General features: G+C 35.2%; 1 protein-coding gene across 2 annotated transcripts in view; it reads left to right on the top strand.

Annotated features, from left to right (window-relative positions):
- LOC134273132 (protein dispatched homolog 3-like) overlaps positions 1–24,609 on the top strand; it is a 28,504-nt gene extending 3,895 nt beyond the window's left edge. Inside the window, exons 3-10 of one of the 2 annotated variants that reach the window (XM_062755309.1) lie at positions 360–584; positions 706–828; positions 1,228–1,353; positions 2,681–2,804; positions 3,006–3,133; positions 3,566–3,643; positions 23,488–23,658; positions 24,198–24,609. In XM_062755309.1, the coding sequence (XP_062611293.1) occupies positions 360–584; positions 706–828; positions 1,228–1,353; positions 2,681–2,804; positions 3,006–3,133; positions 3,566–3,643; positions 23,488–23,658; positions 24,198–24,563 (1,341 nt within the window). In that variant the 3' untranslated portion in view covers positions 24,564–24,609. Of the gene's footprint in view, positions 1–359; positions 585–705; positions 829–1,227; positions 1,354–2,680; positions 2,805–3,005; positions 3,134–3,565; positions 3,644–5,505; positions 5,677–5,834; positions 6,567–23,487; positions 23,659–24,197 lie in introns of those variants that run through there. The other variant, XM_062755308.1, reaches the window with a different exon arrangement.
- The last annotated feature ends 607 nt before the right edge of the window (positions 24,610–25,216 follow it).

Raw genomic sequence — 25,216 nt, 5'->3', positions numbered from 1 at the left:
TGTTTCATTGCACTGATGTATAGAAAACGTCATTATCGTTCGATGATATGTAAATTCTTGGGAAAGCTAGGTGGACCTCAAAATCATCGAACTTTGGTCCCTCACGAATAAAGATAATTCAAAAGTATTTGTTTTTTATTTGATTAAATATTATTCTATCATTTATGTACTCTTGATAAAATCTCTTTTCATTCATTATATAGATTTATTCTGTAAAATATTAGAAAAATATCTTTGTGTTACAATTCTACCTTACTTGTACTCCAACTCGAGATGAGAGAAAAGAAAGGTGGGTAAGTGCAGATCTACTGTTCTCAGCAGTGATGTCTTCAGTTTTTCTACTTCTATATCTTTTACAGCTTCAAGTCTACAAGAAATCCCACTTCTACACAAAAGCCCAGAACAAGGAGCTATATTCATTCGTGGAGAATGTGGACGACAATCTGGTGAAGATCTACATTGTGTGGGGAATCTCTGAAAAAGACCGAAGTGATTGTCATTTCTCCTCCATCGATTGCAGAGGTACCCAAGTGTACGACTCCTCCTTCGATCCAAACCCTCCGGGAAATCAGGAGAAATTAAAGGTTTATTTTGCAAATTTTAAGGCTTTGTTTTTTTTTCATTTTGTTCTTTAAATATTCGTCAACGAGTTCTTTTTCTACTCTTTTGGTTACCCATGTAGGTGGGGTTTCTTGTCTTTTTCAGGAATTTTGTGACTCATTCTACAACATGTCATCTTCAGATCTAAGTCAGTACAGAATCAAGACGGACACATCTGGAATTCCAGAAGTCGCATGCTTCACAAGAGATCTGGAAACATATCTGAAGGTAAATGCACAATATGTCAGAATGCACACAAAAATTGAACGTGTACCATACCAAAATCTCGTAATGTATTGACTACTGAATAATTATAAATCGTAGACATTTTTGAGATGCAAGTAGATTGTAACAGTGCTGAAATTAAGCTTTAATCTGAAACAGGAACTGAAACCCCCAAAATTATACCACGATGTTTTGCAAAGACTTCAGGAAAAAGTGTACCAGAATGAAAATTGTGAAATTCTTGCATACTTAACTTTCTATAACTTGAAAGTTCTATATGTGTTAAGGTTTAATATGAAATTCATTACTAAGGTTATGAAGAATGACATCGAAGCCATATTTATCATTCTTGATCATTTTGTTCACAGCCACCCTATCCATTTTTATCTATTGGTATTTTAGTCGCTGTCTGTAGGCGGATTGGACCTGTCGCTTCCCTGGGACTCGGCAAAAACTCTGGCATTCATGAACGCCCAAACAAATTTTTATAATACCACTGGATACTCTTCATATACAGACTTTCTGTCGGTAAGAACTATAAATCGTCATTAAGTAGAGGAAAAACACCAATGGATACTTCATACTCTGTCAGAATACGTGGTTGTTAGGATAATGAACCTACGACATCATACACTAATTCACTACTCCTTTTTCGAGACAAATTGACGTCAATTTGGTTTCATAACCGTAAAAAAAATTGATCAATTTCTGTAGTTAATGAAATAATTCTAATACGTATCCATGTTAAGCTTATATTTCATCTTTCTTTGGAATAACAATTTGATTTGTATTATAATGATTTATCTGACTTTTTACATTACACTATTGTTGATTCTGTTTTCAAAAGCGTAAGTAACGCTCCTCCGTCGGTGACTATTGATTTTATTTGTTGTGCTATCTGACCATTGGCAGATTACTTTTTCTTGGTTTAGTATCTAAGGCTTTCTAGACTGATATTACTTCACTCACCTTGACTAAATCTATTAAATCCGCTTATGAAAAATTAAACTCCTAATTGTAATAAAAATTTCAATTTACATCAATGCATTTCACAAACTTCACAAAATCATTTTATATCAAAATATTATACACTTTTGTAGGGTTTATAAAAAACCAAATATTTGCATAATCACAAAATTATTTTTCGGGTTCTTTTTCAATGGGATATGAGAAAACAGTATTGAAGCAACGACCGCTGTATTCTCACTAGAGCTATATTCAGTTAACTAGGTTTTTATACCATTATATCAATTTTATCTGAAGAAACAATTTTGATCTCTGGTTTTCGTCAAGGTTATTTTCATACTGTATGATCAGTATTGTGAAAAACAACTTACATAGATAGATTCCTCGTTCTCCATGATTTGGGACAACCCTCTCACTTTCCTGTATTTATAAAGAATTCATTTACTTATGTTACAGGTTTTCACTGCATGAGAATATTTTCATAACATCTTAAAACTAGAATACTCAACTTCTGCAATATTTGTATTCAATTGGTCAACTTTGATAGCATGAAGTTTGCTTAATCTACGTTAACAATTGATAGCAACTGTTTCCTCGCCATGTGCTCGGCACTTGAAGTAAGAGTTGCAGGTCTTTTGGATGAAACTTCAAGAACCAAGGTCCCGTGTCAAGGCATGCGTTGTCACGATAAAGATCCCTCACTGCTCAATGGCCCTGAGTGCCGAGTAAAGCCTTTACTAAAGGTCAAACTTTGAAGCCTTTCGTCAGTATATTTTGACGTCTCTATATGAGTGAAAAATTCTTGAATGGGCGTAAAACAAGATACAATCAATCATTCAATAATCTACATAGAGACTATTATTTACAAAAAGCTGTCGTTTGTTTGCAGATTCCTATGCAGTACTGGATGTATGACGGTTATTCTATGAACTATACGACAGACTATGGTTTATACAATGATCTGTTTGGAGAGGAAAAGACAACATTCAGCCAGCCTCTCATAACAAATAGTCGTGAGTTTAACCCCAAAAATTAAAACCAAAAATAATTCACATCTTCAAAACTTAAATCATTATCTCGCGTTTGCAGGAGTGCGGGGTGTCATCACCGGTTTTTCACACTGTAACATCAATCATTAAAACACTCTGAAGGCATTTAATGTACCCTTAATAATCTTCTTCTCTACATTGACAAGGTGTTTTCCTTTCTCTTAGAGATACACTACGGGAATAAGATGAAGTACCTGGCGGTGCAGGTGAATACGACAATCAACAGAAGAATAACCGGGTACTCCACTGGTATACCTCTCATTGAAAAGTGGGAGCAACTCATTAACAACAAGGTGGGAGAACATAATAATGATTTAAAAAACCCAGATTATTAGTTAGTATTTCAAGTAGACTTCATTGTGTATAAAACTCAATTTAAAAAAAAAAAACTATATGTACATGTATTTAAGATAATTTCATCTAACTTACGCAAATAGAATTTTTCATTTTCATTACAAACTACGTCTACATACAGACATATAGTCATGTCTCACATAGTTTCATATCTTGACAAAAATTCAGCTTCTCTCACACATTGTTGGTCTTTGGATACTAACATGACTAATCAAGAAATTACATAAACCCTCCTAGTCTGACAGTTCAAATTTAACACGTAATAATTAATCACCAGATCATCACAAATTGAAGAAGCATTATTGTATGAATGAAATGTATCTTTTTTTTTAAATGATTAATTGTCTATGATTTTTTTTACTTTGTTTTAGATGGCTGCAATGCCAGATGGTCTCAAAAAAGGCTTTCAACTGACCAGGCAAACGTGGCACTGGATCTATGTCCTTAAGGTCAGTAAATAGTTATACACTTACGCGGTTACATCAAACACGCTTATCATGGATATTATAATTTTTTTAACTTGATATAAGGATAGAGGTGTATTTTATTACGTTCAAAACGTATCAAAATTGTTTCCTGCCCAGCAAATCAATTAAAGCATGTTTAACTGTAGATTACACAATTGGATGGAAATTATTTCCATATCAAGAGCTTAGATTGAACAAACAAACAACAAGAGGCCCATGGGCCACATCGCTCACCTGAGCACTAAGGGTAGGAAAAAGTAGAAAATGGCTTTTTATTGTCAAGTTTAAATCCAAAAGTAGTCCCATGACCAGTCATGGATTTGCTATTTTTTAGAAAATGATTTTTAAAGAATTTTCCTATATATTTCTATGTAAAACTTTGGTCGGCCATTTTGCCCCGCCCTACCCCGGGGGTCATGATTTGAACAAATTTGAATCTACACTACCTGAGCATGCTTCCATATAAATATGATGAATTATGGCTTTGTCATTCTTGAGAAGAAGATTTTTAAAGAATTTTCCTATTTATTTCTATGTAAAACTTTGGTCGGCCATTTTGGCCCCGCCCTACCCCCGGGGGTCATGATTTGAACAAAGTTGAATCTACACTACCTGAGCATGCTTCCATATAAATATGATGAATTATGGCTTTGTCATTCTTGAGAAGAAGATGTTTAAAGAATTTTCCTATATATTTCTATGTAAAACTTAGGTCGGCCATTTTGGCCCTGCCCTACCCCAGGGGGTCATGATTTGAACAAATTTGAATCTACACTACCTGAGCATGCTTCCATATAAATATGATGAATTATGGCTTTGTCATTCTTGAGAAGATTTTTAAAGAATTTTCCTATATATTTCTATGTAAAATTTGGTCGGCCATTTTGGTCCTGCCTTACGCTGGGGGTCATGATTTGAACAAACTTGAATCTACACTACCTGAGCATGCTTCCATATAAATATGATGAATTATGGCTTTGTCATTCTTGAGAAGAAGATTTTTAAAGAATTTTCCTATATATCTCTATGTAAAACTTAGGTCGGCCATTTTGGCCCTGCCCTACCCCAGGGAGTCATGATTTGAACAAATTTGAATCTACACTACCTGAGCATGCTTCCATATAAATATGATGAATTATGGCTTTGTCATTCTTGAGAAGAAGATTTTTAAAGAATTTTCCTATATATTTCTATGTAAAACTTTGGTCGGCCATTTTGGCCCCGCCCTACCCCCGGGGGTCATGATTTGAACAAAGTTGAATCTACACTACCTGAGCATGCTTCCATATAAATATGATGAATTATGGCTTTGTCATTCTTGAGAAGAAGATTTTTAAAGAATTTTCATATATATTTCTATGTAAAACTTACGTCGGCCATTTTGGCCCCGCCCTACCCCCGGGGGTCATGATTTGAACAAACTTGAATCTACACTACCTGAGGATGTTTCCCTATAAGTTTCATCTTTCCTGGCACAGTGGTTCTTGAGAAGAAGATTTTTAAAATATGCCACCAAATTTTCATTAATTCCCAATTATCTCCCCTTGAATGAGGGCGTGGCCCTTCATTTGAATAAACTTGAATCCCTTTCACCCAAGGATGCTTTGTGGCAAGTTTGGTTGAAACTGGCCCAGCGGTTCTTGAGAAGAAGTCAAAAATGTAAAAAGTTTACGGACAGACGGACGGACGGACAGACAGACGGACGCCGGACAAAATGTGATCAGAAAAGCTCACTTGAGCTTTCAGCTCAGGTGAGCTAAAAATCAGTGATGATATGCATCATTTGGTGTTTGCCTATAGTTCTGCTTCTTTTTTATGTCTTACATTATGACTTGATTTTGCAGACGCTTGCAGATAACGCCTTACTTGGAATCTTGATTGGTGTATGTCTCGCCTTCCCCATTCTGTCTCTGTCCACCATGAATGTCGTGATCGGTTTCCTTGCCACGTTCTCCATCTGTTGTACCACTGTCTGCGTCATTGGGGTCATTCCACTGGCCGGCTGGAAACTAGGGGTAGGTTGGCGACTGGGACTGGATGAAAACATTATTGATTTTTCAAAGTTTGGAAAAACTCCTGACATCTTATTTCTCTAATCACAGCAATGTTTTAAAATTTTGATCAATTTCATTCAGAAATATTGAAAATATTCCATATTTCAACTCTGTTTCAGTTGTTGACGTCATTAAATATGTGTCTGGTAGTCGGTCTAGCGGTGGATTTTGTAGTGCACTTGGCGGAAGGATACACATTGTCACTTCACAAAGATAGATACCACAGGACACGTGACATGCTGGAGGAAATGGGATCTTCCGTTTTCTCCGGCGCATGCACTACCCTCGGAGCAGCTTTATTTATGTTTGCTGCCGAAATTCAATTCTTTATGCAGTTTGGCGTGTTTATGTTTTGCACAATCGGGTTTTCTCTCATATTTTCATTGGGATTGTTTACATTGCTCGTAGGGTTAATCGGCCCACAGAACAACACTGGAAATTTGAAAGTCTTGTTTCAAAAATGTCGGTTAAGGTGCCAAAGGAATAATTCTAAGAATGAAAGTTGATCTCACTGATCCTGGAAGTGACGGAAAGCGTCGTTAAATATTGTGTCGTTTAAACTTGTGAAATTATCCATTATGTTCATCATTTCGATATTTAATAGAATCTCCGCATTATTGTTGTCAGGGACTGAGTATACTTAGTAGGCGAGTCCTTTTTATTGTTAAACTTTTATAGTTGTCATCATGCTTTAAATCCTGAAAGTGCCAGAAAAATCCAACCTTTATGTTGATGTACTGTGAATTAAATACATGTATCTTGTTATATCAATGTCTGGATGCTATGTTTAAATGAAAATCCAAGGGTATGCATCAGTTTGAAATTATCCAAGAATGTTTTGTTTTTATCAAAGGATTGTTTCTTGTTATTTTTAAATAAAATATGAATGTTTTCAATTTTAATATGAAATGAAATTGTCATAGATTCTCGAGACACAGTTTCTAAGGAAGCATTTAGCGATAGGGTAGGAACTGTACACATCAGTTATGCTTGTTATAAACAGATATATTCATGCATGTTACGTCTTGGATACTATTCTAATATTTAAAGTTTTTAAGTCTGTGAAAAAAGTTATATCAATATATTTCTACAAAAGTCACTGAGTGACCATTTCCCCAAGTCAAAAAAAGATAAGATCATTTTAACTTTTGTGGGAGGAGGAGGCTTTTAAATCTGATTTCAAATCAGGTAATAATTAAGATACTTATTTTAGGAGACATAAACTAGGAATATATATAAATACAAAAGGTACAAAATCACTTTTAGCTCACCTCGACGAAGTCGAGATGAGCTTATGCTATACCCCCGGCTTTGGCGTCGGCGTTAGCGTCGGCGTCCCAGGTTAAAGTTTTAGGAGCAAGTTTATTCCTAAGGAACTATAAGCCCTATCTGAACCAAACTTGCATGGATGATGCATGTAGAGATGTAAACTACCAGACCTGTTTCGGATGCTAGATCTGACCGTCTAAATGAGTGACAAGGATAAAGTTTTTGGAGCAGGTCCATTCAGAATGATCTATAAACCCTACCAGGACCAAACTTGCAAGGATGATGCATCTCAGGATGGACACTACCAGACTTGCTTCAGATGCTGGATCTGACCTAAATTTTCCAGATGAAGGACCAGGTTAAAGTTTTTGGAGCAGGTCCATTCCCTAGTCACTATAAACCCTACCCGGACCAAACTTGCTCGGATGATGCATCTAGGGATGGACACTACCAGACATGCTTCAGATGCTGAATCTGACCTACATTTTCCAGATGAAGGACCAGGTTAAAGTTTTTGGAGCAGGTCCATTCTTAAGGAACTATAAGCCCTATCTGGACCAAACTTGCACAGATGATGGATCTAGGGATGGACACTACCACACTTGCTTTGGATGCTGGATCTGACCTACATTTTTCAGATGAGTGACCAGGTTAAAGTTTATGGAGCAGGTCCATTCCCAAGTCACTATAAGCCCTACTTGGACCAAACTTGCATGTATGATGCATCTAGGGATGGACACTACCAGACTTGCTGCAGATGCTGGATCTAACCTACATTTTCATTCCCAAGTAACTATAAGACCTACCTGAACCAAACTTGCATGGATGATGCATTTAGGGATTGACACTACCAGACTTGCTTCGGATGCTGGATCTGAGCTGTATTTTCCATACAAGAGTCCAGGTTAAAGATTTGGGAACATATCAATTCCAGTGAACTTGAAGTCCTTGATATCTGCAGTATTAACAAAGTTATGAATATTTGTTTACACTATACACGTTTTTCACGCTACAGACGTAGAAATGTGTATATGCCATGTAAGGGGTTTGTGGCAACGCACTTTGAAAAAATTACGCACTTTGAAAATTTTTTTCAAAGTGCGTTAAAATGGGGACAAAATCAACGCACTTTGAAAAAATTTTTCAAAGTGCGTTAAATTTGTGACCACCTCAACGCACTTTGAAAAAAATTTTCAAAGTGCGTTAAGAGTCTACATCAATATATTTTACCATGGACACCCTCAAAAAAAAGAATTGATTTACTCCCGTCGAAAAGAGGAGAAGACGGGTATAAGATCCCTTAGTCCAAATCTTTATCTTTCCAAAACATAGTGTCGGTAACAAACGGGGGAGGGGAGCAATAAACCCCAAAAGGGTAAGTTGCATTTTCAATGCTTATACAATGTAAATATCTTTCCAAAATAAGTGGGGGGCTTAGCCCCCCCTCCCCTGGCCCTTCGCCCGGACCGGATTTCTATGCTATACTCAAAACATTCATATAATATAATAATATTATAATAATATACCTAACTGGTATGACGTTGAAAACTTTCAATATTAAATGAGTTAATTAAAACAGATGAAAACTAAAAAAATTTAAGTACAGTAAAACGTATGAGAGAGAAAGAATTTTCATAGTTTTGAACAATCAAATTGCCCCCTTTTTATTATGATAAATGCTAAGTTGCTTAAAGCTGTCCACTGTTAGTGCCCCCTTTACATCTTTACATCTACTTATCAAAGACCCGAATTAATAAAAAAAAGAAACGAATTAATGATCTTAAACAATCGTCACTCTTTTTTTCAAGACCCTTTTCCCTTTTATTTTATCAAAACCTCAAATATTTAAAACGTCAATATCTCAGGTCCTGAAGTGACTTTATCATAAAGAAAGTATCCAGTCAGGATCTGTTATTTATCATACCGATTATTTGTAGGAATATTGATCAATCTTTCCATTTTTTTCAAAGTGCGTTAATATGGTCGATATTAACGCACTTTGAAAAAAAAAATTTTTTTCAAAGTGCGTTAGCTTGGTCCCAAATTTAACGCACTTTGAATTTTTTTTTCAAAGTGCGCAATTTTTCAAAGTGCGTTGTAACAGGGGTTAAACACAACTTGCAAGAATACTGTTGGGATAAATACTAAATATTAAGAAAATATGATGTGAGATTTGCATTACTCACACTGATAACAATCGTCGAGGTAAGCTTCGTAATCTTTGAGTACCTATGTTTAAAAAGTATTCTAAAATAATTTTTTATCTAGAATATGAATATGGGATAAAAAATTGTTCTGTCATGTGTAATGAAATTAATGCTGAATACGATTCGTAAAATAAATGTGCGCCATATTTCATTGGTCTCGCTATATGTGAACCCCCCCCCCCCTCCGTGTCAAGAATTACAACACCTTTGGTACACAAAATATCGCTTCTGTGGTTTTCGGAGAGAGCAAGATCACTGGCGAGCGCTAGAGAACCTGTAACTTCTTAAAAACCTCGAGCATATAGATTCCCCCGCCGAAATATGGCTTAAATATTGCAAAATCGGCGTTGAATAGTAAACAATCATTATCTAATTATGATTTCATTATCCGAGGGCCCCTATTGAAAGTCGCTTACTTAGTCACTTTTCAGTGTAATCAATCGTTACCAGCGTAGATGGACGTATGCTATGCTGCACTCGCTACAAAAACTGATGCATGAATGTCAGATACCAAAGAAACTTGCAATAGTTGCACAGGCTAGTGCAGTATAGACAAACAAGCACAAATACACGTAAATGCAATAAAACATTAACAAATGTACGTGCACGGACTGCCATCTCACACCGATACCCTGACGATAAAGCAGTGAGATGTAACAAATTCGAAGACACCCCATTGCTGATATCGTAGATAAACTATATAAAAAAAATTGTGTATGTCTATTTATGAGTCGTTTTCCGCAAGAAGATGACATTACCAAGGTCAGTCTTTAATTCATTAAATTACTTTCCTAATCCTTCACTAGCGAGGTTGTTGTTGTTGTTGTTGTTTTTTTTGCTTACTGTTGTTTTGTCATGTTGTAAATTTTGAATTTACCGGGTGGCAGTAAATACAAAATTTACAACATGATTTACTGCCACCCGGTAAATTCAAAATTTACAACATGACAGTTTTAAGAAATACCAAATCAAAAAAAGGAAAAAAACCGACTAATGTAAATATAGATATTATAGATGGATGTGTATCAGAATTATTTCATTACTTACAGAAATTGATCAATTTTTACGGTTATGAAACCCAATTGACGTAAAAAAAAATTCGTTGTAGGAGTAGTGAATTAGTATATGACGTCAAAAAGATCTATTCATTATTCTTAGCAGCAGGAACTCTGACTGAGTTTGAAGAGTATTTATTGGTGTTCTACCTCTACATAATGACAATACCTAGTTCTTACCGACAGAACCTCTGTATATGAAGAGAGGTATTATAAAAAAAAAATTGATTGTGCGTTCATGAATGCCAGAGTTTTTGCAGAGTCCCAGGGAAGCGACAGGTCCAATCCGCCTACAGACAGCGACTAAAATACCAACAGATAAAAATGGATAGGGTGGCTGTGAACAAACTGATCAAGAATAATAAAAATGGCTTTGATGCCATCACCTTGATAATGAGTTTCATATAAAATCTTAACACATATAAAACTTTCAAGTTATGTATAGAGTTAAGCTTGCGAGAATTTCACAATTTTAATGGTTTACTATTTCCTAAAGTCTATGCAAAACATCGTGACACTATCTGGAAGTTTTAGTCCCTGTTCAATAAAAGTTCAAGTACAATACTTTTCAAATCTACCAATTTCTCAAAATTATCTGGCATTTATAACACATTACAATATGAGAATGTGGTATGGGTACAATAATCTTAGTATTCTTGAGTGCAATCTGACATATTGTTGTGCATTTACCTTCAGAGATGTTTCCAGATCGATCATTTGTGAAGCAAGTGACTTTTGAATTACAAGATGTGTCCATTTTAATTCTTTTTACTGATTCACGTCTGAATAATTATGACATGTTGTGGAATTAGCCGCAGAATAGACAAGAAATCCAAATCATACTAGTACATATGAAACTAACCAAAAGAATCTGAACAAAAAAAATCTATGTCGAATATTTAATTCATAAAAAGAAAATACAAGTCTTAAAATTGCAAAAATAAACCTTTAATTTCTCCTGATTTCCCGGAGGGTTTGGATCGAAGGAGGAGTCGTACACCTGGGTACCTCTACAGTCAATGGAGGAGAAATGACAGTCACTCCGGTCTTTTTCAGAGATTCCCCACACAATGTAGATTTTCACCAGATTGTCGTCCACGTTCTCAACGAATGAATACAGCTCCTTGTTCTGGTAAATTGTGTAAGTGGGATTTCTTGTAGATCTGAAGCTGTTAAAAAAATTATCATGTAAACTTTATTCATCGGTAATAACGGTTACAATAAATGCATCAGTGACAACAGCAGGTCGGTTCATCACAATCCCTCTTTTTCTATTTTAGGTTGCAAATGCATGTGTGGTAGAAGTGAAATACCTAATATAATACAGATACTTTGAAAACAATTAACTTTTTACATAACCTTTTCATATACTTATAATGAATTAGATTCTTTCCTTTATTTGTCATGTAGAAGACTTTAGGTAAAATGTTCATTAATGCCAATGTTATACCTGACTTAATTATTATTTTAAATAAATAAAGTAATGTAGTAACATCATTTTCTTTATCTGGCTTTAAAGTGGACGCGGAGTAGGCGAGGAAAGTTACCACAACAACAAAATCAGGAATTGTGAATTGTAAAACACGTGAATTTGTTTTTTTTTTTATATATAAAACGGAGGAAATAGTTTGAACTTTCTATTAAAAGAGCATCCGTCCGTGATTTTTTGCCTCTTCTTATGCAAGGCTTTGACAACCAATAAGTCTTTTGTCTTCTTATTTTTTGATATTATGGTAGTTTCGTAAGCTTGAGGATTACAATTTGCAATAAACCGATTTGCATGTCCATTGTCATTTGCTATTCCATTGGCATAGCTACTCGATAGAGTAGATTTCTCCTTTAAATGTTTTACTTGAAAAAGACGTAAATGGTTCATGTATCTAATAACCAAATTTTATGACAGCGTGAATAATAACTTTTCAATCATCAACTTCCCTTACTTATGCACCAATATATTAGTACCTTTATCACCTGCATACGAGGTTTTCATCTCGCAGTTGATTCGATACGCAAGAGCATGCTCTACGTATGAACTATTTTTAAAACGCAGTTATTTTTTAAAACTTTACAATTCAAAACCACACAGAAAATAAGCTTTATTGTACATTTTCAAATAAAATTTGCTCAATGAAATACAGGCAATGAGGACAATTATCATTTAATAATTCACTGCTATAAGATTATGCTGATTTGGCCCCTCGGTGGCACTGTGTAATGGTGTATTTTGTTCGACTAAAAACAAATTGTATATAATTATTAATCATTAAATAATATCGTTTAAATAATCTTCGTGCAGTTTGATTCAAAAGGATTGTTCCAGCCCACTCAAATTCGATGAATGCCATTTTATGCCGAGTCAAAAATAGATTTTTTTCTTTAATCTGTTTTTCATAAGTATGTTTACTGATCCATACCTTACTAAAAGTTAGTTCGCGGTGACAATAGAAGATAAATAATAAAATGTAAGTTGTTATTTCTACTCACAGAAATTAATTAAATCTCTGGCTAGATTTATTTATTTAACTTACATTCTTTTTAAAAACCCTTATTTACTGTATATAAGTTATATATCATGAAGTTCGTTCGTGCTGCTCTGTCGGCACAATTAAACAAATGAATGTCTGTTAAAGTAAGACAATCTTCAAATACAACAGAGAATTCAACTTCTGACCCCAGACATGCAATAAAATCAGTTGACCGAACACTGGTTTTTAAACAGAAAATTCCGATTTCCATTTCTAATTTCATTATAATCGAAGCATCGCTCACAACGGAGCGATTTAAAAAAAAAAAAAGAGTGCGGTGAATTAATATCTTTCAACATGTCTTCTGATTCTAGTAACCAGAGGAAATGTTTGGAAGGAGTGACCGTCAGTCAAGACCCCGGCCCTGTGGGGGGTCCCAGCAGAACAGAGGGAGTGAGGAAAACCTGGGAGGAAAAGAAGCCGAATTTTTACTGTAGGATAGTGGTCAAACACCCCATGAAGTGTTTCGGTAAATCTAGAAATGAATTGCTTTGCCTATGATATCATTAGATTACCCATGTCAAATATTTTTTTCTGATTAATTCTGTCTGCCAGTTATGAAAACGAACATATCTTTCCGTTGTAAATTTAGGTTTTTTTAAATTTCTTATTAGGAAGCAGTAGGCTAATTTGAAATATATTTAATTCAAAGCGTCCTCAAATAACATGTAATGGTAGCCTGATAATAAAGCTTTATGATGAACCTGATGATTTCAACTTTTTAATCCTCATCTTCCCTTACTTATTTAGCTTTATACACTTTTTAGCAGCATATGGAGTTTATTTCACATGGTTGATTTGATATGCGGGAGCATGCTATGCATAAACAATTTCTTAAACGAGGTACACTGGAAGTTATTGACGAACAAATTAATGGAACAAGAATATCCGTGATAATGTTTTATAAAGTCAGTCTTTCGCGAGTTCTGTGGTAGATAAAATGAACTTGTAGGGAAAACATTCTATATTTAAGTCAAATATTAATGCTAATGGGTGTTTTGTCATACCTTCATCACCTGCATACAGAGTGTATATATCTCAGTTGATTCGATACGCAAGAGCATGCTCTACGTATGAACAATTTCTAAAACGAGGTAAATTATTGACATGCAAGTTGATGAAACAAGAATATCAGCAGTCTCGTTTAAAGTCATCATTTCGTAAGCTCTATGGTCGATACAATGACCTTGTCAGCAAATACAATTTATCATTGAGTCAAATGCTGACTGACATTTTTCCTACCAATTGTTAGTCCAATTTATACACTGAATTGACGACGGATTTTTCCGTTATTTCACGATCATGGCAATGAGCACACGGCGGGTGTGACTGGTCAGCAGGGGATGCTCACTCCTCCATGGCACCTGATCCCACCTCTGATGTTTCGGAAGTCCGTGTTTGCTCTGCTCCTATTCTGTATTGTTTTATGGACTTTGAGATTGAATACTGTTCGTTATCTCCATATCCTTCTCCTAACTATAATTTTTAGACCATTATTTTCACACTGGTTGTATAGTGGTCGGCAGGGGATACTCACTCCTCCATGACACCTGACTCCACTTGTTTTATAGGTCCATTTTTGCTCTGCTTCTATTTTTATGGACTTTTGAGTCTGCATAATGTTTGTTATCACCATGCATATTTCAATGGATATAGAAGATTAATCATTTAAAAGAAGAACCAAGTTTCTTTCCAATTAAGATGTTTAGTCCTTGTTTTAATTAGTGCATTTATAGACTGTTATTACGAATACAAGGAGTTTAATTACTCACCTGTTTTGTTTAATTTTATTTCTCCTGTTTTGAGATCAGCTAAGCGATGTCGTCAGTGAATACACTGTGCTTTAAAATTAATACATATATGCATTTATATATTAGTAACACACATATAAAAGATATCGTCATTATTATCACTGTGTTGTTTGTTGTCTTACGAAGTTTAATAAAAACCAATACTACCGGGTAGTATGTAAATGTCAAGTATTTTTTTCCAATTTCAGTGATAACCCTTCTCTGCCACTTTGTAATGGTGATTTTGTCCGGGATCCTTTTGGCAGCAGGTTTTGACCTCTTTCCTACTAACTTTAAGCAAATCCCAATGGAGTTGTACGAAGTTCCATACAAACTGCGAGAGGACGCTTGGTTCGACCGAAATGACTACAGCAATAAGTTCACACGCACTCTTCCAAACACTGGTTATAGTCTTTACAACAGAGACCAGCTCTCAGAATACTCCTCAGTACTCATGTACTACGATACAGGCTCGGGAAATATCTTCACCAAAGCCAATCTGCAGAAAATGAAAAATATAGAAGACGAACTAGCTAATACGCAGTCTTTTTCTTCAATCTGTAAGACAATCAACGCGTCTTTGATTTGTCAACCTTTTACGTCTGTTTTAAGGTATTTTGATGGAACACTCATGCAAATCAGTGCTACCCTATATGATCCTGATTTTAACAACATACCTGCTGTGCTATATGAAGCATATACAAACAATAGCACAAAAGATGATTTCAAGTACTTCCTGCCTATAGGATACAGCTTGTCTTCTACGAATGCGTATGGATCCCTCACACGCTCAATTTTGCCGGTCGGATGTTCTCAGAATGGAACAACAGAGTGTTCGAAAACTTCTTGGGTTTCGGAAGTTTTAAATCATCTAGAGAATGGTATTAAGGAAAAACTGGAAAATTACGTAACAGCATCTACAGATGACTTCAACTTTTATTTCTTTTCTTATAATTTATGGTATTCCGACCTTATCCAGCAAGCTATTTTGGATATGTTATGTGCTTTTGGAAGTATGTTCGTTATATTTTGTTTCATGTTGTTTCACACTGAGTCTTTTTGGATCGCTGGTTTTGCAGTCATCAGTATTCTTGCCAGCTTTCTAGGAACAAACATTATATATACAGGCATATTATCTTTCCAGTATTTTGGATTCTTTCACATTGCATCAATTTTCATAATTTTAGGAATAGGTGCGGATGACCTTTTTGTGTTTTATGATAACTGGAGACTCACGGCTTTTTCTAAATATCCCAGTCTTGAACATCGTCTATCGGACGCTTACTCAAAATCCGTCACAAGTATGTTTATTACGTCACTCACTACGTCATTGGCCTTCTTCTCTTGTGCGATTTCTCCACTTCTAGCCACCAGATCGTTTGGTGTTTTCACTGGACTTCTTGTCATTTACAACTTTTTATCAGTTATCTTATTCTTTCCTACCGTAGTAATCGTTTATCACTTTAAGTTTGAAAAGTGGATATGTCCATGTTGTCGAAAATGCAAGAAAGATGAGCATCCCCCGAAAAAGACAACGAATGAAAGATCTACGCAAGTGCTAGGCGTTGCTGATGTGGAAGATATCGATGTGAGTAACACCCCAGCTACAGTAATTAAAGCCAACAAGGAAGTTTCCATCTCTAGCACTAAGAGATATTCCCTCTTCAGTAAGCGGGATTCAATTTTATACACCAACAAGGCAAACGCAGTCGTCCCCCTTGGACTAGTCATGGGAGCCTTTAAGACATTTAACAGCAGTGAGAAGCAGAGAAGAATGACAGTGTTCTTCAAGTATCACTATCTTCGATTTATTACGCACAGAATCACGCGGTTTGTGGCTATTCCTGTCTTTGCTATCCTGGTGGCGTACTTAGCCTACTCCGCGTCTAATCTCGAGCCAGACAACGAACAGGTAATACCCTTTTCGGCAATTATTTTATTTTAATTTTTTAGGCCTATCTTAGGTGAGATACAACATGGCACTTTGGATAGAATCTCCACTATCGTTTGTATCGCTGAGTAGCCCGACCATTATATATCTAGGAAATCATGCAAGCTTTAAGAATAGAAATATTTTACATATACATCCAAGGTTGGTCTTCATCGTGTGTACCACCTGTTATATCGATATAAACTAAAAGCTCACGCGATTCCTCTAAATTAGTGATTAATAATCATGTCTGAAATCCCTTAATCTTTTTAACAATGCTCTACGTATGAACAATTTCAAAAACGAGGTAAATTATTGACAAACAAGTTGATAAAACAAGAATATCATGAGTCTCGATTAAAGTCATCATGTTGTAAGTAGTTCTTTGGTTGATACAATGACCTTGTCAGGAAATACAATTTATCATTGACGCTTTTCATACTAATTGTTAGTCCATAATTTATACACTGAATTGACGACAGATTTTTCACGTTATTTCCCAGTCATGACAAGAAGCACACAGCGGGTGTGACCAGTCGGCAGGGGATGCTCACTCCTCCATGGCAACTGATCCCACCTCTGATGTTTTGGACGTCCGTGTTTGCTCTGCTCCTATTTAGTATTGTTTTATGGACTTTTAATCTCCATATGTTTTATGAAAGGCATGTATATTGTTGATATATTGAGAGATATTTTACATCGCATTTGATGATTAAATGTGATGAATATCTCAATTCATAATAGATAAATCTATTAGTTTTTAGTTTTAAGGCACGGGTTTACTAGTTTACTAGTACTTTGACTTTAGTTTCCCACTTTTTCTTATTGTAAATCTCCTGAAATTCTATTTCTTTCACAGATTTTGATCTATAAGAAATCCCATTACTACACACAAGCTATAACAAAGGAGTGGTATTCATTTGAGGAAAGCGCGGATAGCAATTTAGTGACGGTCGTCATCGTTTGGGGACTCTCCCTGAAAGACCGAAGTAGTTGTCATTTCTCCGCCGTGGAGTGTAGAGGCACCGAAGTGTACGATTCGACCTTTGACCCAAACCCTCCAGCCAATCAACAGGCTTTAAAGGCATGTGATAAATATTTGTTTGGTTTTACTCGTTGGAAATAGGTCAACCATTTATTCTGTTAACAGTGTTATTATAAACAGATATTTCATTATTATGTACATGTATATTATAATTTCATCAATGTCTAAAGAACTAATATCCTGTTGTTCCAGGATTTCTGCGACTCCTTCAACAACATGTCGTCCTCGGATATCAGTCTGTACAGAATCAAAACAGACGACTCTGGGAACCCGGATGTCAACTGCTTCACTAGAAAGTTCGACACATACTTCCAGGTGAAGAAAAAGTTTGAATCCAGGCTTTAAAAAAATTCAATAACCCTCCTCTTGTAAAAGTGGTTAAAATATGAAAGATAAGACAGGCTCTGATCCTTCATGTGTTCTATACATTATGAAATACAATTTGTAAATCTCAATATATTGCAATAATTCAATTTTAGTTCTAACACGTCATTTGACTGGGGTAAAGATTTAATCCATTTTGTATATTTACATTTGTAAAAGTTTGCCCTTACATACCACTATTTGAACAAGGTGTTTTTACATCTCAGACAAACATGTTCGTCTTGTGACCATTAATTGATTGTTTAGTCATAAGCGATCTACGTAATTTCATAGTGACGTCATAAGTGAACGACGTGTTCAACGTATTCAAATTACACCGTTGAGTTTTGAAAAATTGTATATCTTTTATGGATTTAAAACTTCAGTGCCTTCCTATTTTTAATAAATCAGTCACAAATGTAAATATAAGTAATAAGTTATCATTTTTGAGTTTTATTGGGATGTAAAACGGTTTGGCACATGATCAAATCTTCCATAAAGCCCTTCGGGCTTCATGGGATTTTATCACGTGACCAACCCCTTTTGCATCCCAATAAAACTCAAAAAATGATACCTTTTTTTTTTTAAATAACATAACTTCCGTACGTCATAATGAGTTACGTCAAAAACGTATTGCTCCGCTTGCCGTTACTTTTAAAATGTGCTTAATTTGAAGCCTTTTTTCCGGAGGAAAAAATTATCTCATTGTCTACAATGAAACTGAATTATAAGGAATGAAGCTTATTTCAACTTATGTTATACAATATAACATAACTTCGGGCAGTTTACCTTTTTTTATAAACCGCGAAGCGGTTTATAAAGCGTAAACTTCCCCAAGCTATGTTATATCGTATAACAAAACATTGAAATAAGCGTTATTCCTAAGCCTTCATATATAGAAGTCTGTGCGAGTTTCACAAAATTGTAACACATGCTTTTAATATATTTATTTTTTATGTTCGAAACCAACAAAGCTCAAAGAAGATTTGTCATTTTTCCGGCTTAATCGTTCTATTTTTCATTCTGTCTCTTTTTATCGTTTTAATCGAGTGATGTCTGCTTCAGTCTCTTTCTATAGGCGGATTAGACCTCTCTCTTCCCTGGGATTCTAATAAGACGCTCTCATTTATGAACAACCTACCAACATACTACAATACCACGGGATTTTCCACTTATACTGACTTCTTATCGGTAAGGATTGGAATATATGGCAGAGGACATGAATGGTTTTTAAACTCTCACATACATGTAAGAACTTGAATTATGAAGAAAATGTTTCTCTTCGGTAGGGTATTTTGCTTGATGAGTTTTCAAGTTACAAAAATTTAAAATTTCGTTCAGATTGTTCTTTTTAATTTCTATTTATCACCTTAGAAAATTTACACTGGAAAGAGACTGGGGAGACCTATTAAACCTGATCACATCTAAAGTAAAACATTTTTAAAAAATTGCCTTATAAACAAAAATTATCCTGGATTCTAAATTGTGAAGAATTAAATACTCTTAATTCTTTTGGAAGATTTTTATAAAAAGCATAACCATAAGTTTTAGAAATTTTTTCCTATCAAGCAACCCTTTCCCTCTAGTGTGCATGTATATTGTATTTCATGTATATGATTATAACCATGGCATTATACAAATGTTATATAACAATGTACTTTCTTTTGCCTCATGAGTATCCTTAATTGGTCAATAAACTAATTGAATTGAATTATACTTATATTTGCAGATCTTTTTATTAAACACGTAATCTATTGAGCACTGAAAACATAAAAAATCTATTGATCATTAAAAATATCGCATCTTTTGAAAACTATTTACGCCAAAAATCTGCTGATCGGTGAAAATGGCAAATCGTATGAGCAGTAAAGTGGAAAATGTACTTCAAGCAATCAATACCTTTGGTAAAATCTATATTATCAGTGAATTAAAAAAATTGATTAACTAATGGAAGCTACAAATATTGAAAGCTATAAATATGTTAGATGGTATTGTTCATGCATACGCGCCGACTTTTTTTTTTATTAGATCCCAATGCAATACTGGATGTATGCTGGATATTCGGGGAACAGTTCCACAGATTATGATACGTACAATGATCTGTTTGGAGAAGAAACGACAACATTCAGCAGGCAACTTAACACTGACAGCTGTAAGTCTTCATAGGGAAATTGTAAATTTTCAACTTTATTTTACACGTTTTTGTATTCTTTGTAAAAGATCGGCAGTTCATAAAAGCATGCTATATATGAAAGATCCAGACTGTGATCAAAACGCATTTTTGATATTCTTTTTAATACATTGTTGCATTGGAGAAAATTGTATGTTGATCAATAGATTAATTTAAGCAAAATGGTATCATGCGTTTTCCTTTTTTTTTTTTTAAATTAAATCAAACAGAATTGAACTTTGAATTATTTACTATACGAGTTTATATTTTTTTCTAGCGATATACTACGGAAATAAAATAAAATATATCGGCATCAATGTGAAGACGACGGTGAACAGGCGGACGACAGGGTACTCCACGGGTATTCCTATAGTGGAGCGATGGGAGAGTCTTATTCAATCCAAGGTCAGTAACGTAAAACACCACGAGGGGGAGTTTACACTTCACAGGTATCCCTATAGTGGAGCGATGGAAGGGCCTCATTACGTCAAAGGTCTGTACCACTATAACGCCAGGACGTGGTCATGTTGGTGGGGGAGGGCTGGGTTGGGGTTGGTACTCCACAGGTATCCCTATAGTGGAGCGATGGAAGGGCCTCATTACGTCAAAGGTCTGTACCTGTCTATAACGCCAGGAGGTGGTCCTGTAGGCGGGGGAGGGCTGGGTACTCCACAGGTATCCCTATAGTGGAGCGATGGGAGGGTCTCATTGTGTCAAAGGTCTGTACCACTATAACGCCAGGACGTGGTCATGTAGGTGGGGGAGGGCTGGGTTGGGGTGGGTACTCCACAGGTATCCCTATAGTGGAGCGATGGAAGGGCCTCATTACGTCAAAGGTCTGTACCACTATAACGCCAGGAGGTGGTCCTGTAGGCGGGGGAGGGCTGGGTTGGGGTGGGTACTCCACAGGTATCCCTATAGTGGAGCGATTGGAGAACCACGTTAAATTCGAGGTCTGTTTTAGCATTGAAAGACCAAAAGGTGATGCGATATACTGTACATTCCTAAATATACACTGTACGCGTGGAATTAATTATCGCGTAATTTCGCGAGAAGCACCACACGCGAAATAAAATTACTCGCCTTTACTTTTATGGTGCTGAAATCTATTAGAAAATCTCTTGACCAACCGTCCATTTGCGAATTATTATTCTCGCGATTTGACGTTGAAGAGCCCATTCGTGGAAATAAGTACTCGCGAAAAATAAGGAATTTACAGTAGGTAGCATGGGGATTGTGACGGAGAGTGACGCCTTATTTCTGTTGATTGACATGGTTAATATAAGAATAATTTTATTTTCGTTGCGAAAGGTCATTTGATTGGGTAAAAGAATTTTTTTGTTTATATCGTATTGTATAAGTTACCAACGCCACACTGAATTTCGTCAAAAACATATTATTACCTTGACGTTACTTTTAAAATATGCTCAATTTGAAGCCGTTTAAATCTTATTTTAACCTATTTAAGGACAGATGATACAAACAAACTTTTGTCAAAAATTTGAAAATAACAACTTGGGTCATGTTTTAATGAATAAAATGAATAAGTTTCACCGCGTAGTTTTTAATTTTTTATTCAAAGTTGCACAAAAATGGAATTTGAAGTGAAAAATATTTGTATAGAATAATAAGGATGGTTTCAGAAGGGTAGAATTTTGAACGTCACAGAAGGTTTACAATCTCTTTATATTCTAGAAATTTATTATGTGGATCATTTGCAATGAAATTAGGTCAAAATAAAAATACCAATCCGGACATCCATTTTTTGTTTGTATCATCTGTCCTTAATACGAGATAACATAACAGTTTACACTGATAAAAAGTTACAGGGAAAAGTCTGTTTTAAGATTTGGCCCCTGAAATCCCTTATTTCATGTATTTCCCCGAAGCTTATTTTAACCTATGTTATACGATCAAACGTAATTGGGGCAATTTACGTTTTATAAACTGCGAAAAGCGTAAACTGTCCCAAGTTCTGTTATATTGTATAACCTAGGTTAAAGTAAGGTTCATTCCTTGTTATTTAATTTCAGTGTAGACCATGACATTTTTCCCTCCAAAAAAGGCTTCAAATTGAGCATATTTTAAGAGTAACGCCAAGCGGAGTAATACGTTTTTGACTTAATTAAATGTGACGTGGTCATTAACTTATGTTATATGATATATAAACTTAGACTTTTATCCAAGCAAAGGACGTGTTACAACTAAAATTGAATTAATTTTGGAGGAAAAATTGTATTATTATCTACACTAAAATTATATTATGAGAAGTGAAGCTTATTTTAACTTAAAATATGTTATACGGTATGACATACTCGGTAACTTGGGACAGTTTCCGCTTTTTAATAATCTGCTGCGCAATTTGGAGAGACTTTTATTTAGTGCCAATGTGGTTCACTCATGCTACATAGGCAATTTTGACATATATGTCAGAGATCCACATACTAGTACGCATTGCCTTTCACATGAGGATCATATATGTGGATCATATGAGAATCATTTGTGAATCATTTGATTTGTTTCATATGATTTACACACGATGTCCCTTTTTATGATTCTCTAAGAAACCAATATGATAGACATACATGAGGCGAAGTTGTCTGTGTATCAACATGAATATTGGGTGTAGTTTCTTTATTAAAGAAATAAGTTTTGCTGCAAAGTGTTTGGTTTTTTTTTTCGGTTGCTTTTTTTTTGTTATTTTTTGTTTGTTTTTTGTTTTTGGTTGTTTATTTGCTGTGAAAACAAGTCCCTGTAAGACTTTTTTTTGAGTTTTTTAATCAGATAGATCTAAATTAAAGTACTGTATATCACTTTTTATTCGCGAAAACTTTATTTTCGCGTAATTACGCGACACGGTATGCTAGCGAAAATTTTTTCTCGCGTATAATAGAATTCCTTAAGATTATATAAAGCAATGAGCACAATTCCTGAAAATTTTGTTTCGCTAATAAAGAGTCAATGACTATTTCGAAAAAATATGGTGTCGCGAAAATTAAGTGATCTACAGTATTTCAATGAAGGGAACGTTTTAGAAATTACATAAGATATTCCACAACATTGTTTCGGCTTATTATAACAATTCATCAAAGAGACTTGGCTGATTTCATTTTGTATAAAAGGCTACTTTCCTTTCAGATGAGTGCCATGCCTGCTGGCGTCAACAATGGTTTCCAGCAAACCAGGGGAACCTGGCATCTGTTTTACGTCGTCGAGGTCAGATATCCATTATGTATTTGTTGGATAGAAATTATTTTCTCTGCTTCGTTTTAAAATTTTCCTTATCAAATGTTATCTTCCAAATTAGTTGTTATTTTTCCTGATTAGTTGTTATCATCCCTATCAGATGAATAAAGCGACAACAACCCATTCATTTCTAAATTTTAACGACGTGTAATAATTCTATTTGTACATGCAGACTCTTGCAGAGAATGCCTTACTTGGAATCCTGATCGGTGTATGTCTCGCCTTCCCCATTTTGACTCTGTCCACCATGAACGTCATTATCGGTTTCCTTGCCACTTTCTCCATCTGTTGTACCACTGTTTGTGTCATTGGGGTCATTCCACTGGCCGGCTGGAAACTAGGGGTAGGTAGTGTGTTTGATGGTTGATTGAAATCATCTATGGAATCTCTGAAAGAAGTAATACATGTGTCTGATTTATAATGATCTCACCTTTGAAATTTTCGGAGGTCTATGATTGTCCTATTCTCCATTTGTATTGCTCATTTTAAAAGAATTTAGTTATTATAACTGCTCCTCGTCTTCATGTTTCATGGTCATATTTAGTTTTGCTATACTTTGCAATGCACATTTGGTTGCAACATGGGAAAAAGGACAATTTCAGTAAAAAGTAAGCATAATTTTAATTAGCAATTCTTTGTCTTCTATAAACTGATGTTGGATATAGGTAGAATTCTTTAATGTAATTAACCTTATATGGAGCTTGCAACAAACTTTTTAGCAGTACACATCTCTTTTCAATAATGCATGCATCATATTAAACATTGTTTTGCTTGGTTTCTGATTTTATTGTAATTTTTAGTAATCATATACAGTAATGAAAACAAACCATATTACAGTATACGTAAACATTCATTTGTGATCTCTTTCCCTTCATTTTACAGTTCATGACGGCATTGAACATGTGTCTGGTAGTTGGTCTGGCGGTGGATTATGTAGTTCACTTGGCGGAGGGATACACATTGTCTGTTCACAAAGATAGATACCACAGGACACGTGACATGCTGGAAATGATGGGTTCTTCTGTTTTCTTCGGGGCATGTACAACACTTGGAGCCTCTCTTTTTCTCTTCGCCACGGAAATTCAGTTTTTCTTACAGTTCGGAGTATTTATGTTTTGCACAATCGGATTCTCTCTTCTGTTTTCTTTGGGACTTTTTACATTACTAGTTGGACTAATTGGTCCACAGAATAACACAGGGAATTTGAAAGTTCTATTTCTGAAGTGTCGATCAAGATGTCAAAGATGATGCAAGGTTCATCTTGATGAGGTGGATTCCGAAGACTTAAAATTAATTGTCAGTGTGTCCGCATTCAAACTCGACCCGCCACAAACTGGATATGTAACGTGTGTCTAGTCGAGCGGTCTATGTTTTATGTTGACACGCACCCAGTTACATCCGGGATTTTGCTGTGCAGAGGATTTACAGAAAAACATATCTTGTCTACCTGAAAAAAAAACTTTATATATTTACTATGATTAATCAAATTATCTAGTGTCTTAATAAATATATATTTTTTTTGATTCGCATTTTAATCAGAAGGAAATTTGCCATGCTCTTTGCGCTCCGTTATTAGCAGACTTATTTTTGCATTCATATGAAGCAGAATTTATGCAAAATCTTATGCGTGAAAAGAAGAAAACACTTGCTGTGGCCTTCAACTCGACCTTCAGATGTATCGACGACGAAAATCTCCGTTGACGCATTTTTAATGCAAAATGTTTTTTTTTTTCAAGATCGCTCAAGCACAGGAGTTCGCGAACCTATCAATTATACCGAAATTTTCATTAAATAAAAAAATACGTAATACGTATAATAATTATAGGTACTACGTATCTTTTTTATTTACCGAAAATTTCGGCAAAATTGATAGGTACGCGCGAACTCCTGTGGCTCAAGCG

This window comes from Saccostrea cucullata, unplaced genomic scaffold (assembly GCF_032062105.1).
Source record: "Saccostrea cucullata isolate Sc308-1 unplaced genomic scaffold, CSIRO_AGI_Scuc_v1 ctg668, whole genome shotgun sequence".
In the NCBI taxonomy this organism is placed as follows: Eukaryota; Metazoa; Mollusca; class Bivalvia; order Ostreida; family Ostreidae; genus Saccostrea; species Saccostrea cuccullata.
Note: the sequence above shows the minus strand (reverse complement) of the source record. Positions and strands in the feature narration are given on the sequence as shown.